This window comes from Erithacus rubecula (genome assembly GCF_903797595.1).
Source record: "Erithacus rubecula genome assembly, chromosome: 11".
Classification (NCBI taxonomy): Eukaryota; Metazoa; Chordata; class Aves; order Passeriformes; family Muscicapidae; genus Erithacus; species Erithacus rubecula.
The window spans coordinates 4,272,117-4,298,875 of NC_136663.1; the positions used below are offsets into that span (position 1 = coordinate 4,272,117).

Sequence of the window (26,759 nt, forward strand, 5' to 3'; positions counted from 1 at the left end):
CCCTTGTGTGAAAGGAAAGAGGGAAGCTGCATTCCAGGCTGCAGAATATGGTTTTGTTGTTTATGAGGACGTGGGGAAGAATAAATCATGGAATTAGTTTTATATACTTAGCGTGTATAAACAAAAGAAGTTGCAGTGTGCTTGACATTATTTGTCCCAGGCAACTGGGACAAGTCAGGGGTGTTGGCTGGAAGGTGCCCCATGAATAATACTCAGCATGTGCTGGCTTTAGTGGTTTGGCCTCAGCTCTGCATCTCTCTGGTCAGTGCAGTGCATTTGTGAGCTCTGGGGGTTGTGTGCAGCATGGGGGGACTGCCTGGGGGGGTGGGTTATGGGGAACACCCCAGTACTCCAGTTTTGGGAAGGAAGAGGCTGGGGCTGGGATCCTCTGGAAGGATATTGCCTGAGGAGCCCAATTGCTGCTCCTGGATCTGAGGTCACTTTGGTTTCATCTCCTCCTTTTGTGCCCAGCCCTTGCTCTACTGTTGACCCACATCAGTCACACCTTGGCTACTCCTGTTTGCTCTTGATATTGCTGCCTTCCCCCAGCAACAGGCTGTAAATGTTTTCTTTGGCTCCCAAGGTGGCTGATTTGAGCATCTGGCAATAAGGACATTTATAGCATTTAATAGAAGCTACTGTAGATAAGTCCCAGGCTCTGCCCACGGGCTAGTGATGGGGGGACAAAGCTGTGTGGCTGCTGCTCTACAGGAAACAAATTTGTTACTGGAACGGCTTGCTTGTCTTAAAACATGTGTGATTAGGCAAGGATGATGATTCTTCAGTTTGACTATTACAAGCAGCAGCTGTGATTGGGGATATCACCTTTTTTTAATGCAGAACCCCAAGGAATTATTGTCAAGGGACAGCTGCAGGTGTGCTCAGGTGGGCACTTGTGCTGGTGATGGACTCATGGGACAGGAATTTGTAAATATTCTGTAACTCTGGGGTGGGCATGTGCCTAGAGTAGGAACAGGAATCAGTCTGTCCTGTTTTAGGGGAAGGATGAAGCTTTTCATGCATGGAGCATCATTCTAAGAGTGTGTTTTGAGGAGCTGGACCAAATTCTTCCACAGGTGTGCAAGTGCTTCTGATTTTATTAATCAAATTTGTTAGTAGATAACCAGCTTTAGGGCTGTTGGTTCAGACACATAATGCAAATGAGCTGATGAAATATTTCTGTGATTCTTGGCCCTTGTGTTCTGGTTTCTTGTTTATTGGTTGTTTAGGTTTTTTTTTTATTAAGCTGGATGACATTGCATTGCTCTGTGCTTCTCTTGACCCGATGCCCATGTCCTGTGGTGGATAATTCACCCCTATTCATAGCAAAAGAGCACTTAAACGCTGTCACTTAAATGTTGATTGTTCAGAGATTAGGGATGGAATGGCTTTGTGCCTTTTATCTTTTCTGAACCATTTATTGTGCTCTGTATGCTGGATCAGATCCACCCTGATCAGTGCTCCCTGAGAAATGATTGTTGCAGACAACATAATGGCTTTCATATGTCATTTTCTGATTTCCAGCTTGTGCTTTAAAAATGTTGGTGGAATAATGGGTTTCTGTAAGATTACTGTAATTCAAAAGGTCATCTAGGTAATAATTATCTTATGCATTTGGCTTAAGGAATTCAGAAACACAACATGAATTCAAATTCTCTCTTTCCAGATTGAATGATTAAATTTTGCATGCAGATGTCCCAGAATAGAAAGACCAGACCTAAATTTAGAGAGAGCTTTCACAAAAAATGTTGATTAATCTTGGTACAAATTGAAAATTTAATTTATATCTTGATTGAACTTATGACAAAGCAGTTAGCAGGAGTGTGTTTAAAGTATTGTAGTGAAAGTTTCAGGAGCACCAAGGTGGGATAAATGGTCTCTAGTTCCCAATGAAACTGTCAATATAAGAAAGGATTCTAAATCCCAGGTTTAAACCAATTGTTTCAGACACCTGAAAATTAATAAAGATGCTATAACATACTGTGAACTGGGACATATTTTGGTGCTTTCTGGTCCTTGTGTGATCCCATCATCTGCAGGATTCAGCAATGGGAGACTGGGGTGATCGTTTTACTATTTAAGTAAATATTATATTTGTTAATAAATAGTTTATTACTGGTTGTGTGTGCAACTGTTAAAATGTGTGTGTGCCTACAGGTTTTGCTTAACTCAGATTTGTTATGTGCAAGACTGAAATATAAATTTTGAAATTATGAAAACATGATGGATCAACTTCCCACAGAAAAAACCTTTTATTCCTGTGAACTTGAAATCCCATTTTGGGTTGGTGCTGCATGTTAGAGTTCATGTACTGTTTTCATGTGCCAGTGGTGTGAAGATTTATGTCCTTAGCCAGCAGCATTTGGTCAAATTAAACACATTTTGGTGTGGAACTCAAAGCCATAATTCTCATCTGTATACAATTCAGTTACATCTTCATTTCAGCTCTTAAAATGTAGAGGAGTAGGTGAATTTTAGATCTCTCCCTGCTCCTGGAGTCTCAGACCCACAAGTGTAATATGCCAGTCTCTTCCCTCCCTGCCTCCCCACCTCTTCCAGAAAAGGGGTAGCCCACTTACTGTTTAGGGGAAATTTTAATTTTTGGAGATCTCACTGAACCAAATGTTTATTTTTCTTTCTGCAGGTCTTTTTGGTTCAAGTTAATCCAGGTGAAACCTTTACAATAAGGGCTGAGGATGGAACCCTCCAGTGCATCCAAGGTAAGAGGATGCACAAAAGCTGTGCATGAGCATTGCTTTATGGAATACCTGTTCTGTCATCTCCTAAAATGTGATGTGCAGCTGTGAAAATGCACTGAAGCACTGGGGAGTGAGAACTTGCAGACGTGGCTGCTCTCTGTATTCTAGGAGTTGAGTATCTCAGAATGAGTCATGCATTTCTTGGAAGTCCAGGAGGATTTCTCTCTCCTGTTATTTATCAGTCCCATCTTGCAGCCTCTTTGCATCTTTTCTGTGACACCCCCTCCATTTAAACAGTGGAGGAGTGGGTGGTTCTTGCTTGAAGTTCCATCCCCATGGAAATGATGAATTAATAGTTGTTTGAGATAGACGTTACAGAAGCTTCCCTGAACATCATCCAGGGTTATTTGGTCTTGATGAGCAATAATAACAGCAATTTAAAGCTGCTTGTTGAGATTTATAGCCAACGTGCTGTGTGGTAAGAAATTGGTCCATGTGGCAATTAACAGAGGAATAAAGCTGGCTACTCCTTTTATTTGAAAAGAATGCTTTATTCTGGCTCAGTACATGAAAGATTTCCATTACAAATATAATTATGACCCCATTTATTTATAATTTTGTTCGTGCTCAAAGTGGTGTTCAGACAGTGCATATAAATGAATTCAACTTGAAACCTTGTGGTTCTATATTCCCAGTAATTTAAGGTGTTTGTGCCAATGGGACTTGTTTGGTTCTCATCAGCAGTCTTTCATAAAATTGATTTAGAATTTCCAGCATAAGATTGTCTCCTTTTATTTGCTATAGCTGCAGTATTGACTGCCAAGGCTCATGTTTATTTGTATACACCCTTGCAGTTTGGCCTGAAAAATTGTGATCTTCTTTTCAAGCTAAAGCTTCTGATTCTACTTTATTGTAAAATATTTTTATTGCTGAACTGCATGCATGCTTCAGACACAGGAAAGCACCTGTGTTGCTGTTGTGGTTTTTTTTTCTTTTCTTTTGATAAAGCTGCATTTGTGGACTTTAACGTTAACAGAGATCTATTACAGAAGATCTGTTGTAATCAGCTTGCAAATAGAGTAAGATTTGGATTCATGACAGTTCTGGTTTTGTGCTCTGAGGTTATTATAGAAGACAGGCTTATTTTGTATGCAGTGTTTTTGGAAATTACACACCCCCTTGCTCCACAAAACTTAGAGCTTTTTTTTTTTTTTTTCCCCTCCAGTGATAGAGTTCTTGGCATGTTTAAAGGTTATAGAGTGTTTGCTATGTTTAAAGGTGAATGTATTCCCTATACATAGGACAGCACTCAGACAATAATGATGCATTTTCCTATGCTCCCACACTGCACTATGATTAGCAGGATAAGGAATAATTTTAGCACTATGTTAAGGCAGCATGAAAGTCTCTTTTTGGGCAGTGCCTCTCAGCTGGTAGCTCCCTGTGGAATAGATGATTCTTGCTTTTTCCTTACTGCCACGTACTCAGGGTTGTGACATAAGATGTGCTGCTGAATATTCTGAGTGTGAAGGATTGCTTTATTACAAATTGGGTGATTCTCCTGAGTTCTGGGAGTGAACACTGTTAATAAAAACTTGAGATGTCAGGCTTGGTAACACTGAATTCTTCAGGATCTACGAAAGCTCTTCCCTTTGGCATGTGACCATTCTGCAGGGATAGCTGACTTCGCTTATGTAGACTTATTTTTTTTTTAGTTAGGCTCTTTTTTTTTATTTTTACTTTTTTGCTTATGACTTTTTTTTTTGAGCTGTATATAATTTGCAGGTTGTGCTTCTGGAGCCAGTTCTGGAAGTCCTGTGAGCCCTGCTTTGTGTCCAGACCCCAGCTTGGCTCCACAGCTGTGGTATATCTGGTGCTGATGTGCTTTAGAGGACTGAGGCAAAAACAACAGAGAAAAACATGACATAGTTCATCTTCATTTGTCTTACAAGATTGGAAGAAAGACACTTGCTTGAGTAAATCCTCTATGGAATATCCCCTGTTTCAAACACCCTGAAGTGTAATTAGCCACTAATTGAGTAATCACTGTTTTAAGCCAGAAAGAGCAGATGCACATTTGAAGGTTTCTGATGTTTTGGAGTGGTGGAGAAATCTCAGATACAAAAATTTTTCCAGTTCCTCGGGGTTGCAGCAGTAAGATAATGAGTGAAAACTTAAATAATAACCCCTAAATAATAAAAAAACAGGAATAAATATATATTTGTAACTGAGGATTCAAGGTATTGCAGCAAGTGCTCTCTTCATTCCTGGGGTTTTTTTTGCATATAGTTGAAGGTTACTTGTTTAAGACAATGATTTATAAGCACTGTAGATCATGGTGTGGGCCTGGATTAGGCAGCTCTTGGAAATGAAAATAAAAAAATAAAAACCCCCACAATAAATCTGGTCTTCTGGAGAAATCCAGCCCTTGAGTGCACAGTCCACGTGGTGAGTTGTTTAGGGAAGCATCTGAACAGTTCCAGGTGCTCTCAGCAGGAGTTGTGTTGTTGTCTGACTTCCTCAGGATTTGCCTTCTCCATCCCATGTGATAGAAGAGATGCTGTGGTATGTGACTTTTGTAGCCTTTATAACAACAGCCAAATAAAGGAATAAAGAAAAGGGGTGTTGGGGATTAACTGAGATTAATTTTTTTAATAGTTGCTAGAAGCTGGACCAAGTAGAAGCCTGTGACCTGAGGCTGCCTGTGTGGATGGGAGGCACGTGGTGCTGCCCAGCTGGGCTGTGAAACACCCAGGGCTTGCTGGATTTTGGGACTGGCCACCTGGCCTGTGGGATGAAGTGGAAATATAAAGCACATCCTTTATTCATGTGTGATTACATGGGCAGTCTTTGTTCCTTTTAGTCCATGGGGGTGTTAATGACAAGTTATTGGTGCTTCCTTTGGGGTTTCCCTGCTCCTCCAGAATGAGCTCAGGGCTCTGATGCAGAGCTGCCCCTCTGGGTGCTGCAGGGGAGGCTGATTTAGGGTCTTCATTCAGTCTCTTTGGAAGATGGAACATGTGTTTGTGCTCTATCAGCAGTATTTTAAAGGCTGCTTTTTATATAAAATTTGATATTAAATACTTCATAAATGTGTCAATATTTTAAATGCTTCATTTCCTTTTCCCATATTCGCCTTTTATTTGTCAAAAACTCAGGACTTGACTGTTGCTAGCTCTGCAAGAAAAGGACAAGGGCAGGGCATATCCTCAGCTATTTCTTTACTCAGCTATTAACTGTAGACCTTGTATTTCCTTTGTATGAAAGATTGCTTCTAGCTACTGCTCTGTGGTAACCACAATAAATGAAATATGGAGAAGGTTGAGAGCCTGGATCTGGTAACTACAAAATGGATTTGAAACAGACCCTTGAAAAAAAAATATTCCTCTTTCTAAATTTCAAAATAAATAGATCTCATGTGAAACTGGCATGTTCAAGAAACTCATTTTCCCTAGTGACTGATTAAAGATGAGTTTTTTAGCCAATATCCTAAGATCTTTGGTATGAACTTTCATTGCTGCTGGAGAATTTTGTCATTCACACTTTAAAAATTCACTGTTTGTGCATGGTTTGGGGCAGTGGAGCTGTGCTTGAGAATCTGTTCAGAGCTTTTCCCTCCTGGCAGGCAATAATGCCAAGCTGTCACACCCACTGTGGTAGGAGTGACATGGACAGAATGATTATTCTGGAGCCACCTGACCTTGCTTGTCACCCACATGTTGAAAATATGTATGTACAGATATACAGGCTGCATATCCACTGATCATACAGAATTGCCCAATTATTGCTAAATGCTCTTTTTATTGCCATCCATGTAAATGGTCCTCAAGCTGGATCTCATTTTCTGCCACAAACCAAATTTTCTGTATGCATGTAAAGCTGCAAAAAGCCTGTAATAAGTTGGAACAGGTAGCAGAAAATCAGCTGATGGAATAAAAACTGGAATTCCTGGTAATTTCTGCCTAACCCATGCTTGAAACTCACCTCTAGCCTTTGTCTTGTATGCCAGTACAAGGTTTGGAACAGTGAACAAAATTTGCCTGAAAACAAATATGCTAAAGGATTAAAAATTCTGCTATAATTCTGGCCTGGAACAGGGGGAATTCACCCTTGAATAAGGTGAGCAAGACTCTGCATTAAACTGGCTTTTGTGATTTATTCAAGGACAAGGTACAGATATGCAGTGACATGGAGGAGTTGTAGTTATGTTGGAGCATAAATATCTGTGTTGCAGACAAGGACCTCAATTGGTTTTGGGTGGTTACATTTTGAAATGAAAACAGGATAAAAACATAGTCAGTTTACTAATACTGATACTTGTTTTAAATGATTTTTTTTCCAAGTATTTTGCCATTGAGGCTGAACTTTAAGTCTTTACTTCTTATCTTGTAAAAAAAACAAAAAAAAAGAATGCAAGGATTAAATTTCAGTGCTGCTTTTTCTGTGGCTCTAAAAGTGAGTAACTCAAGAAAAAGACCAGAAGTATGCAAAAAATCTAGCAGTGATTTCTCAAATGAAAGATTTCCTGGAACTAATATCCTCTTAATTTGGTGGGTGGGTGTGGTTTGGTGTGGTAGTGCAAAGGAATGGATAATATTAAAGGCTTAACAGCTGTATATTTGTATAGGAAGAGTGTGTATGTCAGTGAAATAAGGCTGTTAGTACAGTCCAAGCAAATCAAACAAAGTATGTATTTTTTCCCTCTATGGTATGAGGTGGGAAATGAGGAGGTGCTCATGTGCTGGTGAGATCCAGAGGCTGGAGTTGGAGTCCCTTTGGTTCAGTACCTGCTTCTCTCCAGAGCATCACCTGAATTAGCAGAATTTGGCTCTTGGTTACATTTAATAAAATAAATTTGTGACTTCATTCAAAATACTCTGCAAAGCACTGCATTGATCAGAACATTAAACTTGTCAAAAATGAAGAAACATTGCCCTTTGTCACCTGTGTGTGCTGGTGGTTGGGAGCTGCTCCTGGTCAGGCACATTCCAGGGGAAAGGCTTTGGGGACACATCTGCCAGGGCAGCAGGACAGGAGGGTGCTTGTCTGGGCCAGGGAAGGGAGGGTGAGCTCTGGTTCTGTTTCTCCTTGTTTCTGCAGAAAGTTTCAGCTCTTTCCACCTACGTGCTGGTTACACAGCATGGAAAACTCTCTGTAGGAAATGCAGTTGCAGTTCAGACTGTTTTGGTCATTAGGGCTTGGAGCAGAACAGTCTGTGTGGTGGTGTTTTACAGCATGGCTCTTGGTATTAAATAGCTTTTGTTTGCACTTTGTTTATTAAGCTTTGGCTCAGTTTCTTTCTGTTTACCAGCAAGGGTCCTTTTCATCCTATTATGTATTAAAACATAACTCTTATTCCTCATTTACATCACTTTACTTTGACTCCTGGTACTTGATGTTTAGATTTAATGTTTGATGCAAAAGCCAGGCCTGCAATACCCATGGGTCTCCTGTAGCACAAATAAGGTTTTGATTTATTAAAGTTCTTTCTGTTAATTGACAAATGAGGAATTATCTGCATAAGCATCTTCCAGAGCAAAGCTGTGCTTGAGAACACTAACTGGGAATCCCATGTCAGTGTCTAAACAGCCTTTGTTGTATTGACCAAAATTTTTTTAATGGATATAGCAGAGTCACCATCATGCTTTTAAAGCACTGTCACCAAATTCTGGGTTTATTTCAGTGTTTCAGCAAATTCAGCTCTGTAGCATAGGCATGTACTCAGGCCTGTGATCTGCTGTGCTTTTCCTGTTGGGATATTATCTGTGGTGCACTCCATAGCTATAAACCACCAGTTGTTAATCATATAGTCATAACAGACACTGTTATTTTGTTTTCACATTGGTATTTTCTAGCTGGGTAACAGAGTTTGTACAGGAACCTTCCATCCTCTGTTATTTCTGATGTTTTTGGTGCCTCTCTTTATGTCATAGATGGGCTCTTTGTGCTTTTTAGTGTTTGGTCACCTTAGAAAACTGTGGTCCTGCTGATGTATCCTTTATTCCTCTCGTGCAATACCCAACTTTCAGGTATTGGTGAACCTTGTGTTAAAATCTGAGAGAGCCAAGAGTGACCTGGAGTGGGTTTTTCCCAAGTTATTGTCAGTGAGATCACACCACCATTCCCTGTTCATGTCATGGTTTTGTTTTTTTAGCACACCACAATCAAGTATAGGAAGCCATGTAAGAAGCCAAGACTAAACAATGGGATGCTTTGTTTACTGTGTGGATAATCTTTGCTTCTCCATTTTAAATCCGATAATGCTAAGAATAATTATGGAAATTTATTTTGCATGTGTGTGATTAAATCTTGAACCAGATGCACCTGCACTTGTAGCTTTGCTGGGTGGAATATCTGGTTCTTTACAGTTGGTAGCTGTTATTTGTTATAGCTCCCCTGACACAAGACAAAAGGAAAAATAGTCTTGGCATGTAATTAAATTTTAATTTGGCTTAATCTTTCCGAATCCTAAATTGTGACTCATTGAGAGAATGGGAGAGTAATACCAGCTAAGGCTGGAAATACTTTGGAAATTCTATGAAATGTGGAAACCAAGCATTTCTTGAGATCCTTGCTTTGATGGTCTGTGGCCACCTATGCTGGAGGGGTGGCCAGAGCCTCTCCTGACCCTGCAGGTCCCTGGAGAAGCCACTGGCCAGGCTGGGAGAGAAGCTGGTGTGGGCTCCTGGCACAGGAGAGGGGCAGGGGCTGAGCCATCAACAGGCTGAGAAATGAATTAAGACTTGAATCATTCTGGTTTGTACATATGTAAAAATCAGTCATCCTGCTTCCCAGCAGAGCAGCACCCAAATGAGCAGAGAAGCAGCTCTTGAAGCTTGCCCTTTGCTAAAATGGAGATATTTTTGTTTATTTTTTGGAATGCATAAGAATCTGCTGCTGGGAAATGTATTGATCTCTAGAATTAGGGAAGCAGACTTTAAAGACAAATGTTAGAACATACGGTCTGGGCTATAATTTCAGACTTTTTTTTTTGGATTTGTAAATATGCAGGACTTGTGTTTGGGGTTTGTGTCTGTCCTTATTTTACTTGTGTATGTATGTGTTTATATATATGTGTGTGTGTCTGACAGAATCAGGAATTGTGGTACATCCAAAGGCCTTTGGGAAGGCTGGCTGTTACCAGCATACTCCCAATTTTTAAGTTTCCTGGTATCTCAGGATCTCTCCCCAAAACACAGGGGAGCTCTGTGAGTGTTTGGGTATCTGCAGGAATGCTGGAGTTGTGTCAGCCCTGCTCAAATCCTCAAATCCTCCTAGTGTGGACCCAGTGCATTCCAGTCAATGGTGGCAGGATTTTGAAGTCCAAGATCCACACTCTTTACTCAGGCTACAGACATTGCAAACCCATTAGTCAGTGCTTTTAGTATTTTTACAGTGTATTAGTGCAGCTATAGTTCTGAATTAGTAAGGCAATTGCAGTCAGCTTTCTTAATCTGAAGTAATTATATTTGTTGGCCAGAAGAATCATGAAATTATTCCATTATCCTTATTAAATTCCTTTATTCCTCATCACAGGCAAATATTTAGTTTCCCATGCTTTTTATTCTTTAATGTCTGTGATTCTGGTTCATGTTTGTTGTTCATGTAGGAGATGTGGATCAGGGATGGGGATGAAGCACATTGCAACTTAGAATCTTTGCAGGGCTTTTATTATAATGCTTCTCATTTTTAATTTTGAAACAAATCTCAACTTGGATAAGTGATAATAATGAATTGACTGTAAATGGTAAAGAATGTGAATTGGATTGTTGGTTTTGCTGAATTTGAAATTGTATGGTGTGGTGGTTGTTGAAAGCTGTATTGAATCAGCTGCTGATCCTGCTCTTATCAGATTTCTGGAGCTGGTAGCTTTCACTGACAGTCAAACCCCTTCTATAATTAGATACAATTTATCTGATCATATCTTTAAGACTCTTGTTTGTTCCTTCTGCAACAGTGTTTTCTTGTGGTCACTGCTGTAGGGTGGATTCTGCCTGTGACATCAGCTACTAATTTGGTGTGTCATGATTATTTTCATTAATAGAGGTTTGAAGAATAGAAGATATTAACAGAAATAAATTGCTGAGTCAGCTTTGTAATGAAAGCATCACTGGCTTCAAAACAAAAAGGAAAGGGAAAAGCCAAAAAGCCCACTCAGCCACACTAACCAGTGTGAAATTGCATAACTGTGGACAACCCCAAAGTGTGTAGACTGCCATCCAGTTGTATCAGTAATAGCTGTTTAATAGTAAAGCTAGAATCTAACTTAATATTCCAAATTATTTAGGACAAATATTCTAGGAACAAATAAACCTACACTGTAATTTACTCATTTAAACACCACAAGACTTAATTTTGATATTTCCTGTCTTTGTGGGTCAGAGAGCTTCAAGTACTACTTAAAAATCAAGCTACTCCTGGAGATGAGTGGGAGTTTTGTTGTTTTTTTTCTCAATGTTTAAAATTGAAATTGCAATTAAGTTTTTTATTAATGTACCCCATGTGTTATAATGTAAAGCTGCACCTGCTTTGTTTATAAGCTGGGTTTGATTACTGCTTGTGACTTTTTGCCTTCTTGATTCTATTATTAACTACAGTTTTGATGGTGTGTTTTGGGACTTCTTTTTTCCTTGCTCCTATGTTTTTGTAAATTTGTTCCTCTTATTTCTGTTGGGAATGAAGTAGGGGAATATTTGAGTGTGGATGGGTTGTCACAAGCAGAGCCTTCCTCTCTGGGTTGCTGTAATTTTCTGTTAATATACCCATATAGGAGATCTTAAAAAATGTTTGGTAGCACATAACCATGTTAACTCAGTGTATATGGGAAGGATTGCAAATTACTCAACAGCAAGGTTTATTTTTGCTTCTCCTGGCAAGTGAAGGGTTTGTGACCCTGCAGGTATGGAAGAAAGAACCTTTGCAGAAATCTGGTGTAAGGCTTTGTCAGCAAAGAATGTTCTAATTGTTATGTTATGGGAAGGCTTTGGGATTGCCAGCACTAGCAAGCAAGAGCTTGCAATTTTATTTTTTTTACCATACAGCTTTCAAGCAGAGTTTTTAAGTGACCATTTGGTCTCTAACTATCTGTATACTGTTTATCCAAGCTTAAGCTTAACCTTTGAAGTGGTATAGATGTTAAGCTGGGCTATGCTGTGTTATTTATAAAAATCCAGCCCAAAATTCCTAGAAACTGCTGGAGTTTTGGTTGCCCTGCCTGCTGCTGCTGAGGGTGAGGCTCCCCAAATGCCATCTGAGCAAGGTCGCTCCAGATGACCCCGGTGTAATGTGATAAAAGAACTATTTTTGTCTCAGCAGACGATATTATCTCACCATAACATTTTTGAACATTTCTGGCTGGATTGTTCTGAATGTTGGAGCTGTGCCTGGAGAGGGGACTGAAACACAATGCCTGCCATTCTCAATTGTGTGAGCTCTTGGGTTTGATGATGGGGCTGTGGTGAGCAGGGTGGGAGTGGGGCATTAATTAGGCAGTTCCCAGCACCTGTAGCCTTGAGACTTACAGTACCTCAAATATGTGATTTCTTAACCAGCTAAGTGTGTATGTGTATATATGTTCATCTACTTTTACGTAAGAATTATCTATGTACAGCTGTAAAAATATACAAACATATTTTAAAAAATTGTATTTATATATGGTCATTCCTTTAGATAGTTACTCAGCTCTCCAAAGCTATTCCAGCCATGGCTCTCCTCTGAGTGGAAGTTTTTTTAATCCTTGGTGCAAGCATGGAAATAGCAAGCAAGTGCCATTGGGTGATTTGCCCACAGGATTTTCACTGAGGCATCATTAAGATTACTTAAGTTAGAAGTAATTTGCCTCCCTTGAGGGAAAATTCTGATATTTGGGATGTTTATCAGTCATCTGCAGAACGGAATGAACATAATTGGTGGCTAATTGTTTGCAAGAACTGTGAAATACAATTACGAGGAGTTAAGCTGAAACCAATTGTGTTTATGAAATCTAGCATAAGAAACACTATATTAATCCTGCCTCAATACCAGGAAACGCAATTAGTGTAATTAAGACTATCATACTGTAATTTTCTTGGCGACTCGATGCCTTGGCAGCCGCTTTGCCCTGCCAGGGCTGGAGCAGAGCACGTTCCTCTCGGCGGCTCCTCCTGCCAGGAGAGCTCCAAAATGACTTTGTTTGTTTACCCTGTGCTGGGATGCTGCTGCTGGCTGGAAGAAGAGCTCCAGCTCCTGCCTTTGGGTGCTCAGTGTTGGGCACAGTGTCCTGTTGAGGCTGCTGGCTGTGCTGGCTGCCTGCAGCAAAGGTTTGGGATGCTCACTGGGGCTCCTCCAGCTGGGATTTCACCCAAGGCACTCCTTGGGTTGTTTTGTGCCAGTCCTGCCTTGGCAGCACAGGCAAGGCTCTGTCTCCATCCTGTGCCACACCAGGGGTGCTGAGCCCTGTGTGTGCACAGTGAGAGGCTGCCACCAGGGCAGAGTAAACACAGAGATGAGAACTGCAATTAAGCTCTTGTTAGCATTGCATGCTGTATCAGGAGAAGCACATGAATAAACAGCTGTGTCTGTTTGTATTGAAACAAACCTAGGCATGTTTAACTTGGTGTCAGGAGCAGCAATCATAGATATCTCCATGCTGGTAACAATGTGGACCATCACTCTTAAATCAGCTTGAATATACATCACTGATGGATTTGTTGTAGAATGTGCCCAGGTCAGGAGAAAATGAGTATGGTAACATAGTTGTTATTGTTACAGTTTGTCTGTCACTGCTGTGAATGCACGTAATTAAGGGATAATCAGCATAATGCCTACTTTGAGCTCTTCTTAATGGTTTAATTGCTTCTCTGAGTTAAACAAACACTTTATGCTCATTGTACAAAATTTTCCCCAGGGAGCTTGTCACATGGAAGTGTACGTGCATGTATTTCTTTTTTAAACATAAAGAATAATCAATTATTTAATTAAGCTTCTCCTCAAGTTCTCTTTTGGGATATTCTGTGTTCTTATGAGCTGCTCTGATAACTAATGTATCAGAATAGACTGGGTAATAGAGGTAATGAGTTCATCAGTGGAAAAATGAACATGCATGTTAATGTTATTATTCCAGAATCATCTGTGTGGCCATCCTTTGTGGACACAAGTGCCTGTGCACATTTTTCTGTGCTTTGTGAAATGTTTTAACAGTTTCAAGGTGCTGTGGTGGCTGCAGAGGATGGCTGAGGACTGTCCCCAGGTAAAGTGAGGCTCTGGGTACCAGCTGGTTTGGAAGCCTGAGCATATGCAGATGTGAGGTCTCCTTAGAGATTTCTCTTCTCTAGGCTAAAAAAGAAACTATCTAATTGTTTTGATCCTTCTTTTCTGTTAATTCTCGTTTTGTTCATTTGTCTTTTTAAAGCCTTTATTTCATTGCATGTCACATGTGTCACATGTCCATTGGAAAATTTTCTTTCTTCTGTATAGAAGTCTTCATGTCTTTTTAAAAGATCACCTGCCCCAGAATACTTACAAGGTATATTCAGTAGTTTTTTTAATTACCTGCATTTCTAGATCCTACTCTAGGTTGCAGTTCACTTTGAGTATTATTGGAATTTCTCCTTACAAAAGCCAGAGCCGTGTGCAGCCTGGCTCCTTGGTGAGCTGGTGACCCTGGTGACATTATTTAGCCCAGGAATTGAATGTTTTCCTGCTAAGTTTCTCGGCCAAGTAGCCTTGGTTTACAAAATATTTACGGGTACAGTGCGATTTCTACATAAAGGTTTTCCTTTCCTTCATACAGGGGAATTTAATAAGTTTCTTTGAAATGGTTTAAACTGTTGAATTAATGAATACACTCAGTTAAGGGTGGTGTTTAAACAATGCTGTTGTGACTGTCTTGTCACTTCCCTGCTAGTGCAGAGCTAGGCTGTGGTCCCTGCTCCATTATGATGTGGTAAATACACCACACAGCCAACCTCACCCTGTTTTGAAGCCTGTGCTGTTGATAAACACCGGGGGAATCTCTCTAGGACTGTGAATGTTTGTGTGTGGGTGGTGCTGCTGTGCAGATCAGGGATGTTTTTGTTTATGACCAGGAGGGTGTAAGGACAAACTTTATACTCTGCTGGGTTTGGAGCAGTGAGTGGCTTTGGATGAGCATGTGAGCAATGACTTTTAGTCGAGTTTTTCTCCTCCTCTTCACTCCAGCAGCTTCTCTTCAAGTGAGGCTTAACTCTACAAAAAGGTGGGGGTGTGTTCAAAGGCTTTTCAATTTATTTATTGATGCCTTGTCTTCATTTGAACTACGGCCTTGTACATGTTCAAATAACAGAAGGTTGTGTTTCCCTCAGGGTGAATCTAAGACTGAAATTGTGTTGTTGACAAGCACAGCAAATTGAATGAATTTCAGTTTTAAGGCCAACACAGATACCTGAGCATGAAATTTGGGCGCTCTGCTTTGAAGTGCATTATTATACACAAAAGAAATAGTGGTCTACAAGCTGATAAATGGCATTTATCAACTGCTGCTCATTCACAGTTATTTCCATTCTATATGTAGCCAGAAAAGCTTATGCACAAGATGGGTTAAATGAATTAGCAGCTGGCTCAAAGAGCTACCTATGTCAGAAATAGATCTGTAGCTATTTTCTAAGCCCAGACTTTATAGTTGCAATATTACTTCAATGCTACTATCTCTTCTCTGCTTGCAACTTCTTAAACCCCTTGATTCATCATTTTAGGAGCTGTATGGCAAGGACCATTTTGAATATCCAATTTGGAGCATTATTTTTCTTGCTTTATTTTTATTGTCAAGATGAATGTGCCAGGCACACATAATGGTTAGTCTTATCTGCCTGGGTTTAGTGAGTTGCTAAAAGCATTTTGTGCAAATGTCTGGGCAATTTTAAATTGAACTTTTTATAATTAAAAATGTAATGAGAGTCATTAAAGCAGCAGCGATTCTGTTCTAAGTACAAATGCAGTTAGAGGCTGAAAAATTGCCTTTCAAACCAGATAGCCCTTAAAAGCTGTCAGCATGCAGCTCTGCTGATAAGGAGCATGGGGCTCTTTATAAGCCCTGCATGTTTCCACATGAGTTTTGCTGCTGTTTTTAATGTTTGGAGCAGAGGCTGCTCTCTCCACAGATTTCCCAGCCCCTCAGTAAACGTGTTTGGAGCTGGCATTGACTCTGCAGACAGCTGATGCTTCCCCCATTGGAAGTGCCTGGGAAATGTGTGCTCAGTGGGGTGAGCACTGCCTGCCTTCCAGGGACCAGACACCCTCCAGGTTCCTCAACAGGCAGTGAAGCAAATTTCCCTCCCTCAGAAGCAGTTTCAGAGCACATAAGTGAACTGCATGCTCTGATTCATTGTCCTTTTGAAGAGTGTTTTTGGGTAAAAGAGGGAAGCTATGTGCTGCAGGTCTGAGACTGTGTTGGCCAAAGTAGCATCTCCCAAACATGAGGGGCTGAAGAGAATCGTGCTCAATATTTTAACTGTATTTTTTCTGTACAGAGAGAAAGTGAAAATAGTGTTTTATTTGCAAGTGTCATTTTATTTGGTTTGCTGGCATCCACCAGTGCTGTTTCATTGTACACAAAGAACTCTTTTCTGGCCCTTTCTGATTTCTTTCTTTTCTGTATTTTACCTGTGAATTACTATGTCTTCCAGTATGTCTAACCTACATTCAAACCTTTATTTTTATGTCTCAGAAGGTGGATAATGGTTCTTCAGCCATGCTGTGGATGTGCTGCTGCTCAAATAGCTTTCAGTTCAGTAGAGTAGCTCTTCTGTCTTGTACTGCTCTAAAGTGCTTTTCTTCCTTGTGATTTTTATATTAGTAGGAGACAGTTTTTACTGCTGAAAGCAGTGGTTGTTTTTGACTTTGGAAAAATTGTGGTTTGATACAAATGACCTGACCTGGTGGAAGGCTGCTGCTGAAAGACATGACCTCATGATGTCCTCTCCACCCTTTACATCATTTCCCACTGTTTCCTTTGCCTGGTGCTGGCATTTGCTTGACCCATTAGCCTGGGCAGGAAGGAAAAACTGATCTTCTGCCATTTAGTCTCAGCTCCCACAGTTCAGGAGCAAAAAAGAAGAGGAGGAGGAGGAAGAAATGAGAGTGATACATCCACTTTAGTGGCATTAGCTCACAAACCTATTTATCCAGTCACTAATTATGCATCCTGATAGGAAAATTATGAACTAATGTGAGTTAGGAACATGAGCTGTGTGTTACAGGGGTTAGAATACAAGAAAGCCACTTGTTAAATTATTTTCTTTAGTTTGCAGATGGTTTTAAGTGCTTGTTGGGTGTGTGTGTGTGTGCCACAGGCTTTGGGGACTGTGAGGCATCATCACCATGGGCACCCCAGAAGAGTCTCTTGTCTGTGGGACCCTTTTTATTGTTTCTTTTCCATATGCTCTTGCCGTTGGGCTTTTGAAACCCATTCCATAAAGAAACCATTCATTATACTTGTGTCACCTCAGGCTTCTTTCTGCTGTGAACTAGGACTGATCATCTGCTGAACTGCCCAGAAAGAAATGGAAAATGCAGATGCCTGAGGGACACTTGAGGAGGCAGTCAGATGTCACTTCAGTCCTGTGGAGATCTAGGAGATGTACTGGCAGGACTGTGCCTTTTCTTTGAGTTATCTGAGGGACCATTTGATTTATTTTCAAGGAAAATTGCAGTCACTTGTTGGGGATCAGTAAATTGTGAGGGGTGCACAAAGGGGTTATCCTTGGAGTCCTTGCTCCTCCCTGGCCCTCAGCTCAGGAGCTCTTTCACTAAAGGATGCTGTGTGGACAGGAAATCTGATTTCAGAGCAATATAAATTCCAGGAACAGTGGCCTCTCTTTCTGTTGTTTGTCTCTTCTGTCCAAATACCAGGGGAATCACAGTCTTTTTGGACTTTAGAGAGCTTGCCACATCTTATTTCACATTCAGTTGAGGAATGCCAGTTTGCTCTGCTCTAGATCTTCCTGCCTTGCTTGCACCTTGATCTGCATGTTTTGTACTTCACCATATCAGTGCATCCATTCAGCAGGAAACACTTGTGGCTTCTGTACCTGCAGCATTTTTCCACACTACAGTTCAGCTTTGCCACCTTGGCAGCTGTAAGTGAGAGTGCACATCCTGGCTAAAGCCTTGGGGTGGATGCTCTGATGGGCATCCTGCACCCCCAGCATGCCCCTGCAGCTTCACAGGCTGACCACAGCTGAGGCTCTGGTGACCATAAAAATGCCTTTTTCTTGGTCTGTGCATGAGGCAGAAAAGCAGCATAGAAGGACTAAATTGGTGCTTAAGTATAAACACATGTACTATCTGTGCAGGTTGTGGGTTTTACCCAAGAGCTTTGTAAAAGTGGAAATTTGGGAATTTCCAGTTTGGGAAACCAAGTGGGGATTTTGTCTACTGGATGTTTCTATTTGTCCTTGAATGACAGCGTTTCAAAAATACACATCCAAATAGATTTGCATATCTGGGAATTAATTTTTCTTTCCACCTGGCTGTTTCCCCTTTTCTTTCTGAAGTTTTTGCTACAGCCTGAAAACTGGAAATCTTGTTGGCTTCCAATTGTCTTCTTGAAACCGAGGTGGGGTTTTTTGTGTTTCTTTCTTAGTGTCAAATATCACCATCAGCTTCATTTCACCATTGCACATGCTTTCCTATCCTGTTAGCCATTGTGCTGTATCTGCTGGAAGCAGAGGGTTTTGTTACCTGGGGACAAAGAGAGGCTCCTTGGAGGTGTCTGCCAGCAGCAGGACCCAGCTCCCCACCTGGCCTTGCACACAAAGGGCCACTGTCCTCAGGGTTTGTCTGTAGCTGCAGAGAGTCTGAAAGCTGAGCTCTGGGGGGAAAACTGACACAAATTCCACGTTTGCATTGTAAGCTGGCAGTTTCAAAGGCGCTGCACCTGTAGCCTGGTTTAAGACATTATTGTGATAGTTACTATCTCAGTAGGCTTAAGAGTTGAAATGACTTTGTAAGAGGAAATGTATTTGGTCCAACATCAGCCTCAGATGTGACAAGAGGGTAGTAAGCAAAGACTGTAACCTCGAGCACTGGGATGTTCCATTGGCTTTCAGTCTGTGAGCAGTGATAATCGTTTACTTATTTCCAGTCAGGGATTTATCAAAGAAAGGAGGATGATCATATTTTCCTTTACTTAAAGCTTAAGTTGAAGCCTGAGGTGATGATAACTTCTCATCCTCTTGTGTGTTTATGCTAAAACCTTGGTCAGCACTACCCCTGCTCTCAGCCAAGGCTGCAGAGACACTTGGCACATCTCTGTGTTACCAGTGGGCAGTTGCCCTAGTGCCAGAACACATTGTGATTTCCAGTGAAAAATACATACATGGCAGGGAGAAACGATTTATTTTGACATTCCTTGAAGAACAAACAGCTGCCCTCAACCTTTTTTTTTTTTTTTTTTAATTTTAAAAGCACAGTGGCATCTCCCTGGATAATCAGAATTACAGCTGAGCGCGAACAGCAGGGCATAGTTCTGTGCGGAGTCACTTAGCCAAGTGTTGCAACACAGATGATGGGATGTGAAACAGCTGTATTCATTACTAATAGAGCAATTTGACAAAACACCAACATGGCTTTTTCCCACCATACCAGATGTGTGCACAGGCTGCGACCCCCTCCCCAGACTGCCAGCATCTGTGCGTCATGCCGTGGCCGCACTGGACGCGTTTGTTTTATCCCTCTGATGAAATACTTCTGGTGTGACTAATCGGGATCCAGCGCCTGGAAAATTTGAACGCCTTGCAAGAAAATCTTTCTGCCTTGTTATTACTTATTAGTTAATAATAGTGTTTTGTGGATGCAAGTGTGTTGTAGCTCCCCAACGCACGTCAAGCACATCTGAACTTCCTCCCTTTTTTCTTGCTGTCAGCTGTTACACAGGCAGTGAAGGATTTGTAGCCCACTCTACACCTCTCAAGTTCTCCCTGAGAGCAGTGGAGCTGTTGCATAGCTTGCAGATGGGAAAATACATATTACAGCCAAATAACGTGAGGTTATAGACAGTGAGAGTCCATTTCCCTTCCATCTCCGCCTACATAAGTCAATTTGTTTATTCCACGTTTAAGTTCTCAGTAGAAGCACCTGTGATTACAATAACTTGTTTACAATTAACCTACTCTATCATAGGGGCCACCTAAACATACTAAATAGAATCAGAAAGCTTTTATTGCCTTTGGAGGTCATTGGTCTTTGGAGTAAGAGGAAGGGAGGAGGGAGAGCAGCAGGGACTGTGGAGAGCTGGGGAAGACATGTGGCTTCAGACAGTTCAGAAATAGAATTTTGATTTATTTCTGTTATTTGTTAAAAATATCTGACAGTCCTCGGTGAAATGCAAGGTATTAAATAGCAGAATGTGATCACAGTTATTTTTTTTAGAAGATAGAATGCTTTGATGCCCAGAGAAAAGGAGAGAGGATAATTCCATTTCCCACGTCCCTGCAGTAATGTTTGGGTTTTTTTCATCTGACTAACATGCAAAGTTGCTCAATTTCTCAGTTTTTTTTGGTTTTGGAGAGATTTCTCAGATATTTGGTTTCCATGTCTTAGAAGCAAATAATTTCAAACCCCTGTTTTTGTATTAGCCTACCAATAGTTGTCAGTAAGTATTTCACTGGAGAGAAATGAGCAGAAGGTGAGAAATCTAAAGAATCTGAGAAATCCCATGGAAGCTGAAAATGAAATAACTGAGACAGTTTTACTTCAGGTACACTTGTTAGTCTGATGAGTGTGATCAAAGACATTCAGTGTTTTGTGTAACTCCAGGCAGTCACTGGGAGTGGATCCAGCATTTTGGTTCCCTCCAAAACAGGAAGAGCATCCCAAGGGGTGTTTTGGACAATCAGAGGCATGGACAAGGGTGTTCATGGGCACCTCAGAATCTGAAAATTTGTTGGGATGGATCTGGGTTAAGGTCTTTACAAGAAGCTGGTGGAGATGCTCAGTCCTTGCTGTTTTGGCACAAACTGGGGAGCACAGCCACAAGGAGGAGGCTGCTCTAGACATAGGCACTTCATTTTCTAGAGAGATAAGGATGTGCTTGTCATTCTCCATCAATTAAATACAATACAGTTAAGGTGTAAAGCATGTTTCTTGCACATGCTAATAATTTTAGGGGTCTTTGGCAGCACATGGTTTTACAAAAAAAATACAAATCCCTTCTTAAAAAAATCGTAAAAAAATTCGTAAAAAAATCTTGACTGCAAAGAGCTTTCCAATGTGGATTTCTTGGGCAGCTCAGCTCTTGCTGAAACACACATTTTGTGTACAAAGGCAGCAGTTTTAGGCAGTCTCAGCACATGGGGATGGTGCAGGTGGGATGCTGGGGGATGTCTGGAGTCAGTGTTCCTGTGGCTCTGGGAGATGAGCAGGACAATACCCAGGCAGAGCCCTGGGCACATCAAACACTGTGCTGCTTTCATCACAGCAGCCCAAATCACCATCCTCAGCCAGACATCTCTTGGCACAGGAATGCAAAAACCCTTGTCAAAAGGGGGGCTGAAAGAAACTGTCTTTCAGCATGGTCATTTTTCCCTCACCTTGAGCTTTTTCAGCAGATGTTAATAAAGCTGTAATAAAGCAAATATTTGTTAATAATAATAAAAAAAGCCCTAACTTGATACTTGGAAGCAAAATTGTGAAAATATTTTTTCTGGTTATTCCTGCTTGCAGGTTTTATACTGTAAATTATTTTTTAATATTCAGGTTGCCAGGATAACTCACTGCATTCCTTCAGTAATGTGGCAAAAATGTGTCCTTCAAACTTGTTAACCAACCCTAGGCTTCATAAACACCACTGGGGAGACAAAAGCATGTTGTTTCAAAACAGGACAGTATCAAACACAATCCATTCATTTTAAAGTTAGCCAGAGAAGGTAGGGAATGCCTGCAAATGGTCTTTCATGGTTTCTTCTAGAGACCTGCTTTCAGGAAGGAATATGAGTCAGCTGGACCATTATCCTGGTAAATCCATACTGCAGGAGATGCTCTGAGCTGCTGGCATTAACACATTTCTGTCAGAGCTGCCTCCTTCACAGTGTTGTCAGCCTTTGAATGTGTACAGAGATTTAATGGGAGAGTGTGTGCAGCTGGAAAGCAACATCTGTGATGCTCTAGTATTTTCTTCTGAAGTCCAGCTGATGCAGATAGATGCAGAGCTATGGTTGTCTTACTGCTGATTTATTATCCACATGAGTCCTTGAGAGTTGAAGGCTTGCTTTTCTTTAAAAGTGTAGCTCTTTCTTACATATGCTTTTTTAAACTTTATTTAGGGCTTTGTCTACTATCTGTGTTTTGTTTCAGCCTTCTAATAAGCAGATTTAAATTTAACATCCTAACTGTTTTAGGACAATGTTTTTAGAACTAACCCTAAGTAGTTTAACATAAACATACATGAACCAGAAAATCCATATTTTCCTTTATTTTTCTGCCAAATTTTATGTGCATTTCCTTTTAAAGTATAAGAATTCAAACAGTAACAGTTGCTTGACTTGGAGCATAAGCTGGTAATGAGATTTGTTAATAACACAATGATATTAAAAGTAAGGAAGTCAGACTGCAGCAATTAAGTCCTTTTATTACTTGTCTGGGGTTTTCTTCTGTTAAGGACATGGGACTCCTTAAACCTCTGAAACTACTTTCTTCTTTCAAAGTGGGGTTGGTTTCTAGAATTCCTTCACATCATGTTGAGTCTGTAAGTTGTAAGCTAATGGATCATGATCTGTATCTCTGGTTGAAAATGCAAATAGAGGATTGAAATTCATGCTTATAGATTCATGCAAGTATTAAAAATCAAGGATTGTGGTTTGCATTGAAGGAAAAATGCATCTGTTAAGTCCAGCATCAGAATACCAGACATTCACTTATCATTTGTGGGTTTATTTACACCTTTTCCTTCAGCAGCTTGTTATAAACCTTAAAAAAAAAAGATTTTTTTTTTTATAACTATATGCCAACAAATACTTTGTTAGAGACTGACCTAAATCATATGTATACTTTAGCAGATTATATATTATGCTAATGGTGATTTTCAGTGTCATAGACCCCAATCAGTGCATCTAAAAATCATCCCTAGTTTGCTTAGACTTGTGTCAAATGGTTTTGATACCTGTGGGGATTCACCTGGTGAAGGGGGAATAGCAAGTTTTTGTATCCTTTGTTTGTGAAAGTAAAAATCTACAAACCTTAGTTGTGCATGAAACAATTCTGTCTTCAGCAATCAGCTCAGTTGAATGAGAAGGTGATTCATGTGCAAGCTCTTTGATAATCAGTAATAATATTCATCCTTCTTTTATAAAAATTTAGAAATAGTACTAAAAGTGTTAAAGCTTCTTCTCTACTACCTTTGTGTGTTAATGCTATTAATTTTCAGTCTTCAAATCTGCTTCCAACCTCAGGCTGTTGGTTGAGTTTTGTGACAGCACTGTTCAGAATTGTGTTCTCACTTTCCAGTCTCTTTGGGTGAGTAGTGAAAATTGAGGATATCATTTCATCTGAGTGGGGAGATTGTTTATAAAATTCTTAGAAGTATTTTATGTCTGCTTAAAGTGACTCCAAATCCAGCACATTCTACCTGAGTGCCAGTGGACCCACTTGCCTGTCTGTGCCCTGGTGGTGCAGACTGCTTGAAATTGGTCTTGTAGCTCCTCTGTTGTGAGCTTATGAAATCAAACATAAAGCTGTGCCTTAACTGCACCTGTTTCACTGGGTGTGTTATGTGGAATGACATATTGCAAAGGTATCCTAGCAGGAGGGTTCACATTACCTGAAATCTGAGCTGATTATTAGATACTGCAAGACAAGCCAGGTTAAAGGATAATTTTAGCTACTGCTGTAACAGTGAGTGACCCAGAAAGACATTCTAAAATTTTAACCTCCTGATACTTTTTCATGTTGTCTTTGTAATCCTGCATGTAGCATTGTCTCTCATCATGGTTTTGATTTTGGGATAGTACTTTTTATTTTTTTCAATCTGCACATAGTATGAATTATATAGATTGCCATGAAAATAATGTCATGCTAATTAAAACAAAAGGGAGCTTGAATGCCTCAGGTTTCTGAGACTTAAGGTTTTTCTCTTCCATTAAACACCTCTCCATGTAAATAATAATGTACAAAATATTGTGTTGTGCCTTAGAATAGCTTGGATATATGGATTATTTTGGTAAAGCACATTTGCAGACAGTTCATACCCAATCCAACCTGGGACCAATCTATTTCCATTTCTCTCCAGTTGGGCATCACATCCCAGCTGCTTCAGCTGGGAATGCAGAGCACAGTGTGCTGTATGGTTGTGATGAGAGAATGGATCCATTTCTGGTTCTCCACTATGCCCAGAGCAGCCCCTCCCTTGATTTCTGTATTCTAGCTTCCTCTGTATCTCACAGACTTTTTGAATGTAATTTACAGACAGAAACTGTTTTTTCTGGTGTGATATTTGGGCACTAATCTCAAGATGAGCAACATGGGCAAGAGGTGATGGAGCTCTTGGTCCCTCCTGGCACAGAGGGGACCTCAAATGTTTCATTTCCTGAGAGTGCAATCAAATAATTTTAGAATAAGGTGCTGTTCCCACTTTCCTTCTGCTTGGGAGCAGTTTGTAGTGACTGAGCCAACTTTGTTCAAGAATACAGGTGACATTGGTGCAGCTGGTGGCTGAGCAGAGAGAATCCTCTGCCATAGCAAAAAAGTCACAGAAATTGGCACAAAAATTGTTCCTGGTTTCTCTTTCCAGTTGGGTCACTGGTCACAAGGGAAACCACAATACATTGAGTCTTTTCCCCCAATTCACAGAAATAGTGAGGATTAGTGTACATTCAAGCTTTTATTAATAGAGCAGATTTCTACTTCATGTGCTCTGTTATTTTGCTGTGAAATTGAATATTTTGATTTCAAAACCTTTCACACCATCCTTATTTCACAATGTTTTATCTACATGGCCACATATCCTTATTTTTGCAGTTACTTTTGCCCTGATGCTGAAATGATAGTGCCTGAGCATCCAAGGAATTCTAAACATGGAGTGTGGACAGTTCCCAGGAAAAGCACTCTTGCCATGATTTTCTATAAAAGCAAAAATTCCTTAGATATTTGCATAATTGTCATAACAATTTGCATAAAATCTCCTCTGAATTCTGAAACCAGCTTTTAAAATAAATGCAGAAATATCCTTTTATTTACCAAAGAGATGAGGTGTTTGGTAACCAATCTGCAATTACAAAAAGGCACTGAAGTGAGGCTGCTGAATATTTCATTTGCTTAATGTACAACTGCCACTGTTAATAGCTTTGACACAACTAAAAGCTTTGCTCATTCAAAAGGCAACAATTAATAAACAAGATTAATTTTTAAATTAATTATTTATTTACCAGAGGAAAAGCCTTTTGTTCTTTTTAAAAAAATAGCTAGACAATTATCTCCTTGGTGAGTACATGCAGAAGTAAGTGAGCATCTTCAAAAGGTGTTTGCATACTTATTTCCATTTTTAAGAAGTAAAAGTGATTTAATTTAAATAGAATTCGGGGGAATAATTTAAAGCTAAATTATTTTCCTATGTGAAAACATATTTATGTATTCTTGAGTTCCACTTGCAGGAAGAGTACTGCTGAGGGGGAGAGGGCTGAAAATTCAGCAGGTTTTTTTTTTGTTGTTGTTGCTTGGTGTGTTTTATAATGTTTGAAAAAAAGCATCATCGGTTCTAACTACTTTTTTGTGGGCAGCTTCTTGGGTGATTTTGTTTGTTTGCATTTCTCCCCCTCCCAAGATGCCTTTCCCAGGGGCCTGTGGTAGGATGGAGACATCCCACAAAGATGCCATAAAGCAGCACCTGGGGGATTTTTGGCCCTGCTGTTCTGCTCTTTGCAGGCAGCTTTGTCACAGAGATGCTTCTGATACCCAGCAGCTCCTGGGATTTGCCTGTCCTCTTTTGTCATGCTTTACCAGCTTGCTTTGGAAATCTTCCTGGTGCTGCATGTGCAGGATTTTTGCAAATCACTCACTCTGCCCCATGTCTCAGGAAAAACAGGAAACCTAACAGAAGGGTTTTGTAATTAAAAATTGAATATTTTTGACGTGCATCAAGTATTCTTGCTGTGCAAAATAAATGTCCTTTAGCTGGAGCAGGGATGCACATGGATATCACAGGTTAGTGCTAACCCAGGATAGACATTGGTAATTTCATACATTTTATGATTAAAAGAAATAGTGTGACCTTTTAAAACAGCACCCTGATGGAACTTGTGCTTAACAAAACCAAAACTCATCATCTTGTGCCTGATCACAGACACAAAACAGGAGAACCTTGGCCTTGGAGAAACTGCTGATCAAAGACTCATTTCCAAATTTGTTTGAGTTGCTCTTGTCTTGTGACACTTGAGAAGGGGGCTGGTTTGTTGGAGTGACTGGAAGTCTGAATTCCTGGTTTATTTAGTAACCACTGACCCTGTAAACATCCCCTGCAGTCAGATGAAGCAGGTGCCTCTTCTGGTGCAGCCTGTGTGTGCAGGGGGAACCTTCTGCCACTGAGGTGGGAACATTTTCTTTGGATAGAAGATGCCTCAGTGCAGTCAGAACACTTTCCTGGAGGAGGGTTTTTTTGTTTTTTAAATCCTGTGATTACTTACAGCACCTCTTCTCCCAAAGTTCAAAGTCCTCACAGAATTACTATGGAAGTGAATTTTTAGAAGTTTAAGGTTATTTATGCATTAGTACACTGGCTTGTGTTGGAAACATTTCCAAGCATTAAGAAACTTGGGCATAGAAAAATGCATCTTTATATACTGGAGTAATTGAACAAATGTTACTGGGATCAGTCTCAAGGTGGTTGATTTTTCACATATTTAATGTCAAACTCTTAAACCCTCTGGGTCTCAATCTGGTCTCTACCCTATCATGTGAAATCTGATTTTATATTGTAGTACATAACATTTATGTACAATATTCATGTAGCTGTAGAGACCTTTTTTTGGTTGATGCAGTTGTTGAGGACCTCAATCAATGAAATATTTCTGAGAAATACTTGTGTGACAGTGATAGAGGAAATCCCTTTTTTTTTAG

At 40.3% G+C, this 26,759-nt stretch overlaps 1 protein-coding gene across 1 annotated transcript in view; it reads left to right on the forward strand.

The window, feature by feature from the left end:
• FNDC3B (fibronectin type III domain containing 3B) overlaps window positions 1-26,759 on the forward strand; it is a 297,560-nt gene that overhangs the window by 42,255 nt on the left and 228,546 nt on the right. Inside the window, exon 3 of the mRNA XM_079315475.1 lies at window positions 2,645-2,720. Coding sequence (XP_079171601.1) covers window positions 2,645-2,720 — 76 coding nt within the window. The remainder of the gene's footprint in view (window positions 1-2,644; window positions 2,721-26,759) is intronic.